Source organism: Priapulus caudatus, unplaced genomic scaffold (assembly GCF_000485595.1).
Source record: "Priapulus caudatus unplaced genomic scaffold, Priapulus_caudatus-5.0.1 Scaffold707, whole genome shotgun sequence".
Lineage (NCBI taxonomy): Eukaryota > Metazoa > Priapulida > Priapulimorpha > Priapulimorphida > Priapulidae > Priapulus > Priapulus caudatus.
In genome coordinates, this window is record NW_014577768.1 from 27,935 (window position 1) to 38,236 (window position 10,302).

The window sequence follows — 10,302 nt, forward strand, 5'->3', positions numbered from 1 at the left end:
GCTCTTGTTGCAGCCACTGCTGCTGTGGCTGTTCCTGTTACTACTGCTGCTGCTGCTGTTACTATTATTACTACTACTACTGTTGCTACTGCTGCTCTTGTTGCAGCCACTGCTGCTGTGGCTGTTCCTGTTACTACTGCTGCTGCTGCTACTACTACTACTACTACTACTACTGCCGCTGCTACTGCTGCTGATGTTGCTGCTACATGTGTTTTATTACAACTCGCGTACTCACTTGAGCAGGTTTTCCAGCTTATGTGAAGCGGCGCGGTTTGACGGCGGGAATATGTCTCGCTGTTTGCGCAGCAGGCTCATACAGAACTCGATGAAAAGGTTGAAGGACTCCGCCAGACTTTCCTCCTGCAATTAGACACCCAGATGTCAGCGCGCGGCCACTAGCAGACGCCCACCAACTTTAATAACCTCACATCTATGTAGATAGTTGCGCGAGACGTGTTTAATAAAAAATATATTATCATCAGGAGGAAACATTGCGGTAATTAATTAGGGTAATCAATAAACCATTATTTACTCTATATACTTACATTACCCCAACCGTTATGATCATAGTGATAATATACAGGTCTTGCTGAAATTAATGATTTTTTAATTAAGGTCATAAAGACCATTCGCGAAAATTAGAGACCTCATTCGACTGTTTACTGGATACTACCAGGTGAAGTAACTTGCCCATTTAAATTATCTCTGAATCTATAGTATTGACATATAGACGACATGTTCGATTAAATTTACTTATTTATAGTTAATCGGTTTAACTAATAAAGTTGATGCTATCAGCTACGTCTCGACTTAGGGAATTAGGTTTAGAGAAATGGTAAAAATATGGGAGATAGGTCATATACATTCATAGCAAACACTTATGCGACCCTACTCATGCAAGTGCATAAAATACCAACATAAGAAATACCCACCCAACCACAAATTCTAAAATGTCTGTATATAAATAAATAAATAATATATATATATATCAATAACCGAACTATAGTGATTAAAATATTCTGGAATTAATAACATTGTGTGAAAAATGTCGTTATATATCTTGCGTACACCACTCACCAGCTTTTCTAACTGTCGGTATGTGACCGCCGTGTAGCTGACTCCCACCACCCTGCAACAGCAATAATGACACGTGACCTTTTGCAATAACAGCGCGCAATCATTCAATCCATAATCCTGCGCTGAAAAGCATGTAAACGAACAGAACGGTTTGGTCTGCGCGCAAGTAATTGACATCGCACAATCACGGTTATCGATCTCACATTGCTCATAAAGCGTGAGCGAGGCCAATAAACGCTGAAATTGTTTCGATAAACGCTTCTCAAATCGACGATGATTTGTTTTCGCGTGCAGAGCGTCGGCTTCGCGCGAGGCTTTGACTGATTTTGTAATCATATGGATCGTGAAGAGATTTTGAAGCCCAAAGCAGGCATTAGTAACGCCGACAATCACCAGCCGCTACCGGCGATGCTGCAACGCTAGGCTGCGCTATTATCATCGTGCAGCAGATATATTCTTTGTACAGCAGAACAAAACACGAAATGGTTTGCAGCTTCCATTCTGAACACCTTTTCCCAAATTTGCCACACCGTGAACTGTGCTGCTATTAGAATTGAACCATGTTTGCATGGCAGGTCGTCATAGATTCAACGGGGATTGTCGTTGTATAATTATACAGCTCTCGTTCCATGCACACATGCTGCAATACCTTTCAAATATTGTGTTGTAGTACTGCTGGCCCTTCTGAATGTCACTATTCAGTATGTTGGTGAGTTCAATGAGACCAGAGACGACGTCATCCTCGCTCTGCAATATACAGGACTGGGCTGTATAGCCATGTCTACGAGACACACAAACACGCACGCAGCCGCACGCACAAAGATGCTCGAACACGTGCGGCACTCGCACGCGCACGCATACACACAAAGACGAAGAGATACCATGGCAACCCCTTGACGCAGACGACAGTTTACATAATGCAGTACCTACCAGCATGACTATATATAAAATCAAGTGTATGTAAGTTTAATAAATTATTGATAAAATGCAGAGGAGGAAAACAAGTGCCCATACCCTGACAGTTGTCTTCGTTAGAGCATGTTGCTTCTCATACCATTCCAACGTTCCTTTCTTGAAGAGTAAAAACAAACAATTATAGTGCATCTTGTGTTGCCTTGCTAGGTCACACAGACTGAGATAGTTAATATCATAACTTAGCCTCTGTATTTTGAACACGCAGAAGATGACGCGATAACCTTAGGCATGCTTAGGTAAAGGGGCATGTGTCATAACCCATAGAAAGAGATTTTAGCAGACACATACCTTGATGATCTGTGTAATCTCTGTGTGTAGCTCCTTCTGGAAGGGACAACATTTCTTGAATACCTTGAGATTGTGGATTTCATGAAGGCATCTGAATTAGAAACAGAATATGCATCCACCAAACTGCATTATACTCAACGACATTATTATTGGCAGACACACAAATGGGCCAAAGATTAGACAAAATCTACCATCGGGGAGGTATGTTGGAGTGCTGCAATCCTCCCCATCATAGCCCAGTAACGTATTTTAATTCTGCAGACGGAAATTTATGGCATCTAGTGAGCAATAGATTTGGGAAACAGTAAGCGAAATTGAGGTTAGGTCTAAGAGTGTTCATAAATGCCATCTTCGTGTTGTTTGCTCACTCGCTTTGTGGTATCAATTCGTAACCGGATACATGTCCCCAATGCCTGCATAAATCCGCTAGAGGACATCCTTACCAGGACACGAATCTTCCTAGAGTTCATACCCGAGCACGCACCGTACGGGTGAACGCGGTTACATCCCTCGAGACTCGCGAAATAATGGCGGAAACATTCTTATAGAGGCAGATGCAATCATAAGACTCGACGCATTCAGTCTAAATAGCGACGTATATAGCTCCTTGACTCAAAACGTGCAGGTATACGCATTTTATATGTTGGCGGTGGTGTGGGCTGTGGTGTTGGCGGTGGTGGTACTATTAGTATTAGTATTAGTATTGCTATCGTTATAATTATCATTATTATTATTAATATTATTGGTATTATTATTACTATTATTATTATTATTATTATTATTATTATTATTATTATTAATATTATTATTATTATTATTACTGCTACATGTATTTCTGCTGCTGCTGCTGTTACTATTATTACTACTACTACTGTTGCTACTGCTGCTCTTGTTGCAGCCACTGCTGCTGTGGCTGTTCCTGTTACTACTGCTGCTGCTGCTACTACTACTACTACTACTACTACTGCTGCATGCTACTGCTGCTGCTGTTGCTGCTACATGTGTTTTATTACAACTCGCGTACTCACTTGAGCAGGTTTTCCAGCTTATGTGAAGCGGCGCGGTTTGACGGCGGGAATATGTCTCGCTGTTTGCGCAGCAGGCTCATACAGAACTCGATGAAAAGGTTGAAGGACTCCGCCAGACTTTCCTCCTGCAATTAGACACCCAGATGTCAGCGCGCGGCCACTAGCAGACGCCCACCAACTTTAATAACCTCACATCTATGTGGATAGTTGCGCAAGACGTGTTTAATAAAAAATATATTATCATCAGGAGGAAACATTGCGGTAATTAATTAGGGTAATCAATAAACCATTATTTACTCTATATACTTACATTACCCCAACCGTTATGATCATAGTGATAATATACAGGTCTTGCTGAAATTAATGATCTTTTTAATTAAGGTCATATAAAGACCATTCGCGAAAATTAGAGACCTCATTCGACTGTTTACTGGATACTACCAGGTGAAGTAACTTGCCCATTTAAATTATCTCTGAATCTATAGTATTGTCATATAGACAACATGTTCGATTAAATTTACTTGTTTATAGTTAATCGGTTTAACTAATAAAGTTGATGCTATCAGCTACGTCTCGACTTAGGGAATTAGGTTTAGAGAAATGGTAAAAATATGGGAGATAGGTCATATACATTCATAGCAAACACTTATGCGACCCTACTCATGCAAGTGCATAAAATACCAACATAAGAAATACCCACCCAACCACAAATTCTAAAATGTCTGTATATAAATAAATAAATAAATAAATAAATAAATAAAGATATATATATATATATATATATATATATAAAGAGAAGGAGAATGCACGCGCATACATAATAGCGTCAACAATAATTATAGCATTCAGGCGATGATAAGAAAATAATTTGAATAAATAGCACGGCTAAGTATGTACTTTCAAATTTGCTGAAATGTATTCCGGTCTGAACTTACCTATATACCCACGCATGACGCATTGTAAATACTCGCACAAAACAAAAAACCACGATAAATGTACCATTATTAAACGACGGGGAGAAGGATCTGTCGAATTTCGAAAGGAAAACATCTCTCTTTTAACAATCATGAAGCAAGGCAGAGTTGCGTGACATTAAGGTGCAGGAGTTAGTTTTTCGTTTTCGTTAGGAAATGTCTTCGTTGCGTTTTAAAAAAGAATACTATACTTTGTCGCATCCATTAAGAGTGCTCAATTTCAGAGATTATGGAAATTTAGGCGGAAATTTTTTTTATGGTGCGTGAGCGTGGATAATGGGCGTACGACGTCAAAAATCAGTTTAATTATGTAAATTCGACAAAAAATGGACGCATGAAAACGCTGTTGTTTGATCTGGTAGTCCAATCTACTCCTGGTTGTAATATTTTTTTAATCATGCCGTGGTAACAGTTAAACCGTCTATGCTAGATGATGGAACTGAACAGACACAAGATCACCAAATCTATATGCAATCACATCAAACTCTCCTTACCCTCTCCCAACTCCCAGCTCAGCGATGTTACCGATTGATAACCGAATTTCGGTTCCTACATGTTCCATCATCAATCTAAGTTTTATGCATTCACTACCACATCGACATCTACACCGTCTACTAGTTCCGCTCTGTCGCTTGGCAAAGCTTTACAGGACCCCCCCCCCCCCGGTTAGCCGAAAAACTATATTAAAAAATGTGCAAAATAGCGAAATAAACAGTACATACAGCATGCTTATTTAGAGGCGGCGTGCTAACACACTCGACGGAAGGAAGGTCGGTACAATTCGAGCGAGCGGGAGGGTCTAGGGTCTCTTCCTCTACCTCATCGCGGGAGAGGTCCGATGCGGCCCACTTCGCGTCCAGCTGCTGCAGAAGGCCGTGTAGGAAGGCGTAGTCGAACGGATGCTCCATGTGCTTTCGGCTGTACGCCTTCCATCGACTATGTAAAGAAACGCGTGTGGTTGCGTGTTTGGGTTCGTGTGCGCGCGCGCGTGCGCGTGTAGGCCTATACGTGCGTTGTGCGTTTGCGCGTAGTGCGCGCGCCTATGCGATACGTAGGGTAGCGCGATCACCCGATCGGTGAGGGCGACTCCATAAAAGATACACGCGCGCACATGCACGAACGCCCACACGTGCGCACAGATACGCGCGTATACGGACAATGGTATGCACGCGCGCACGCGCGCACGTACCCACGCACGCACTCACGGACAGCTGGCACGCACGCACGCGGACCGGCATGCACGCAGCACACACACGACCCGACACACGAGCAGTCTCGATCGCTGATGTGTATTCCCACAAATGGTCAACTACTAGCGCGAAGAGCGTCGATAGAATGCCGTCACGGTGATAGTATAGAAGCAGATCTCGAGGGGAGACGCGTGCCTCTTTCGATCAGCATGAAACAATCGACGGCGTGGGGGAATGCAGCTTTTCGTTACCGAACTCACGCACTCGATGCGAACATGTTCAAACGACGTACATTTACAAGAAATCCGCCGAAACGTTTCACGAGATAAAAGTCGAACGCGGTCAGTCGTTATATTAGTGCAAGTTATATTAGTGTATATTAGTATATATTAGTATATTAGTCAGTCATCATATATTAGTGGCCAGAGGGACGACGACTATGCTATAGGTGTGTGTGGGGGGAGTGAAGTGTCTAATGAGCTCCAATAACGTACCACATCACTTGCTGTACGTCGGTAACGTCTCCCTGTATGGCATGCTGATGCAGGATGGTGAGCGCTGGCTGCGGTAGTTCGCCACTCCACTTATACGATAAGTCCTGCCGGCAGGAAAATATGTCCGTTAGTGCGGACTCACATTCGTTTTTATTAGCCTTAGCAGCATTTTAGCATCAGCTAAAAGATGCTCGCCATACCTTAGAGACATATTTACCCTCTCCTTGTCCCGGGAACATCATCAGTGAAAAGCAAGCGTGAAAGAAAGACTATGGAGAGAAAAAGCACATCAACATGTGTACCTGTATAGAATACTGACATCAGTCTCATCACGTTAATTGTCATCTTCATTCTATACAGATAAAATACGTGCTAGCCGCAAGGTGTCTTGCAGTAATCGACAACATGACTGAATACTTACCCCAAATTTCTTGATTTCGTGTTCTATGAAGATGCATATTAACGATTCGTGCTCCTTCACATCAGTCCAGTTGTCTTCTTCGCTGATTCCTCTGTCCTCCCGAGTACCCAGCTGCGAGGGAACGACCAGTACACGAACGTCACTGAATGGTGGCGTTCACACATAATATCCAAATATACCGGAAGCCACAGAAGCATAGCGCAGCAATTATTTATCTTATTACCACACATTGTCCTCTTGCGAGGCAATGCAGTCAACCCTGATATATTGATCACTTAGGGAAAACGCCGAAACTGCCGAAGCGCTAGAACATTCCTTTACAGGCAGGTTTCCATTCATTCTATACAGATGATCGCTACCGCAGTTTTAACTATATGAGCTCGAATACACATATTCGAATATATTCACACATATCGAATATACATATATTCTGATATTGATATTGATATTGATATTTACATATATATTTATCTGTTTAGCGTATCATAAGTTACAAAAGTATAAATCACATAGCTAGTCATGGTATCATCACACACACACATACACGCACACACCCACACACACACACACACACACACACACACACACACACACACATATTATAATATTAATATTATATATAATATATAATATATTATATAATTATATATTGCCTCCTAAAGACAAGACGTATCCAGCACCTGTACTTGAGGCTTGATTTGTCCCCTGCACGTTAGACTTGCTCGATTTGGTCCAGGGGAAACGGCACTTCTCACACACGTCGGATGGAATGTCGTGGCATCTTGACATATTGATGCAGGCCGAGGAAAATGTCCAAACGTTTCGCGCTGTTTGCTCTCGCCCGACTGAACTTATTTGGTTAAAAAAGCCTGCGGGCGATGAAGGCGGCGGATAACACAACAAGAATGAACAAATTTGAGATAGAAAATTATTGGAACCGCGATTTCACTTACCGACTAACATGGCCGCGATCTCACACTCCTTAACATGCTTTTGCGGGCTTGGCACGACCTAACATGCTCCCGGTAGTACACCCAAACCTAAACATGTACGCGGCGATCTACAATCCACTCTAACAATGGCCGGATGTTACACCGGCACCTCACACGACCGCGATCTCACACCCACCTAACATGACCGCGATCTCACACCCACCTAACATGGACGCGATGTTACACCCACTCAACGTGGACGCGATGTTACACCCACCTAACATGGACGCGATGTTACACCTTCCTAACATATGGACGCGTTGTCACACCCACCTAACATGGCCGCGATGTTACACCCACCTAACATGGACGCGTTGTCACACCCACCTAACATGGCCGCGATGTTACGCCTTCCTAACATATGGCCGCGATGTCACACCCACCTAACATGGCCGCGATGTTACACCCACCTAACATATGTCCGCGATGTCATACCAACCTAACATGACCGCGATGTCACACACACCTAACATGGCCGCGATGTCACACCTTCCTAACATGACCGCGGGCTTACACCCACCTAAAATGACTGCGATGTTACACCCACATAACATGGCAGCAGGCTTGCACGAACCTAGCATGGCCGCGTTAATAAGCCCTAGACCGCACGCGAATAAGTTTTCCCGCTCGATTAAGTGTTGTTAACGATGGAAAGTTAGTGAGCATACCTGCCCATTCCCTTGAGTCCTTGCACCTCATTTAGCTTCTTTACAGCATCCGAGACGGAATATTCATCATCGTGATCCCTGCGGTGTTAAAACCCATAGTTTACAACTCTGCAGGAAGAGACATAGAATGAGAAAGACGAAGAGACAAAGAAAAATACAGTATGTATGTATGTGTGCATGTGCGCGTGCGTGTAAGCGCATGTGTGTACGCACACGCGTGTGTGCGTGCTCGAGTGTATGGAAAAGGAAGAAAAGACGAAACCAAAAGGAAGAAACGGTCAGTCCACGTTATCATTTGGTAGCTTCTCTCTTTGAAAAACGCCTAATGGAAGGGTTAAGTGGAGGTCAAAATACGATGAGCAGGGTTGTCAGTTTGCCTGGGATAATGACATTCTGCGTTTTCTGCATGTTTGTTGCGGCCGCGTTCTCTGCTCTCAACTGTCAATCATAGATAACAGCAAGGTAGCAAACACGAGACGTTAGTCGGTGCACATGAATGTAATGTACATCTGTAATTAGCCGCAACATGTATGCCTTATTGCGTGCAATTATTTCACTATTCTGAAGCCGGTCAAGGTTGGAATATTCGGTGCGGACAGGCGTGGCAGCTGCGTCGCATGCCAATGAACACCTACTGAAGCAGATACAGCGTCCTAGTTTATCAACATGTTCTGCTTGCATCTATGACAAATACGACATACGCATATACGCTCTCCTATGACACTATTTAATAGTGTCATAGGAAGATTCTTCTTATGACAAATATTGGCGAGTCAACTTCGTTCCGCTTTACAGCTGAAATTCACTGCTTGCGTTCATAATAGCGCTCCTAAACTCCTATGATAAATCTTCCTATGACAAATAGTGTCATAGCAGAGCGTATATGCGTACGTCATATTTGCCATACATGCTAGCAGAACAGGCTGAGTTTATGCACGTGAAAACACGGCCACGATTCAGAGAGTCGTGGTCAGGGACGCTTTAGTCGCGACATAAGTCGTAGTTGCGGCATTTTTTTTATCTGCTTTAATAGTATTAATTATTATTACAGAGCTGTGGTGTTTCTGCCAACGCCCTCCCCATTTTCCCGCATTTATATTCATTGACATTAATCATGGCCGTAAGCTTTCCTGTGTGTTTTAATAGTATTATTATCATGAATATTATCATTATTATAATCATTATTATCATGATTATTATCATGAAGCTATTGGTTTATATTCAGGTATATTAGACGCAGTCGTAATGTTTTCTACGTGTTCTAATACAATGCAACGATATTTCAGTCAACACCCCCATATAGTTATGCCATCATGCACAAGATGCCCGTGTAGCAAACTCGAGCCGTGCGCACAGGTGATATCACGGCGTAGTGTAACAAGGGCCAGCAGCAGTACCTCAAATTATGCGACGCCGGGCGTGCTGATTTAAGGCTCACCTGCATGTTCTGCTGCAGAAAGCATTAGCAGATAGCCTACCGACTGTCAAAGCAGCAATCGCAACCACGCCCGAACGAGAGAGAGAGAGAGAGAGAGACGAGAGAGAGAGAGAGAAAAAGGAGAGAGAGAGAGAGAGAGAGAGAGAGAGGCGCGCGCACACGAGAAGGTAGGAGAGGCGATAGATTAGCCTCGAAAGAGAACACGAGAAAATGAAGTGTGAAGATATTAAGAGCCGAAAGCAAGCAAGAAAGAGAGAGTGTGAGAGGAGGAGAGCGGCCACCGACAGCTTAGAGAGCTCGCTAACTATAATTTTCCTAGCTGCCGGTGACACGGCTGGCACGCATTAGCGTGCGCCGATTGTTCAGTCAACAGGTACAAGCCAACACAAACAGCGACTGGCATCTCTGGGTCGATTATGAACACTGATCTTCGGACGGACGCAGAAATGCGAGCATGACTTCACGCTGCTGCAGTAGCCGCAGCAACGTGAATCAGCCAAAGCAGCATCACCACCGCCGCCGCCGCCACCACACACGGCATCTGTAGCAATTAGCAACAACAGCAGCAACAAACATCAGCAACACCATAAACTACGCCGCTGCCGCCACCAGCAGCAACGACAATCAGATACAACAGCAGCAAACATCACCGCCGCTGCGCTGGCATCACCAGCACGCACACCAGCAACAACACCAGCGGTAGTCAATGTATCAGCAGTAACCGCAGCAGTGGCAGCAGCAACAGCAACGACAGCAA

The 10,302-nt window shown here is 43.7% G+C and overlaps 1 protein-coding gene across 5 annotated transcripts in view; it reads right to left on the reverse strand.

The window, feature by feature from the left end:
• The window catches only part of LOC106812963 (BAI1-associated protein 3-like), a 23,336-nt gene extending 16,181 nt beyond the window's left edge, over positions 1–7,155 (reverse strand). For 4 of the 5 annotated variants that reach the window (XM_014816988.1, XM_014816986.1, XM_014816989.1 and 1 more), the window contains exons 1-9: positions 7,128–7,155; positions 6,448–6,558; positions 6,027–6,130; positions 5,065–5,278; positions 3,369–3,493; positions 2,341–2,431; positions 2,092–2,148; positions 1,727–1,824; positions 1,078–1,129 (exon numbers count right to left, since the gene is read on the reverse strand). In XM_014816988.1, coding sequence (XP_014672474.1) covers positions 1,078–1,129; positions 1,727–1,824; positions 2,092–2,148; positions 2,341–2,431; positions 3,369–3,493; positions 5,065–5,278; positions 6,027–6,031 — 642 coding nt within the window. In that variant the 5' untranslated portion in view covers positions 6,032–6,130; positions 6,448–6,558; positions 7,128–7,155. The remainder of the gene's footprint in view (positions 1–1,077; positions 1,130–1,726; positions 1,825–2,091; positions 2,149–2,340; positions 2,432–3,368; positions 3,494–5,064; positions 5,279–6,026; positions 6,131–6,447; positions 6,559–7,127) is intronic. The other variant, XM_014816990.1, reaches the window with a different exon arrangement.
• Positions 7,156–10,302: the final 3,147 nt, after the last annotated feature.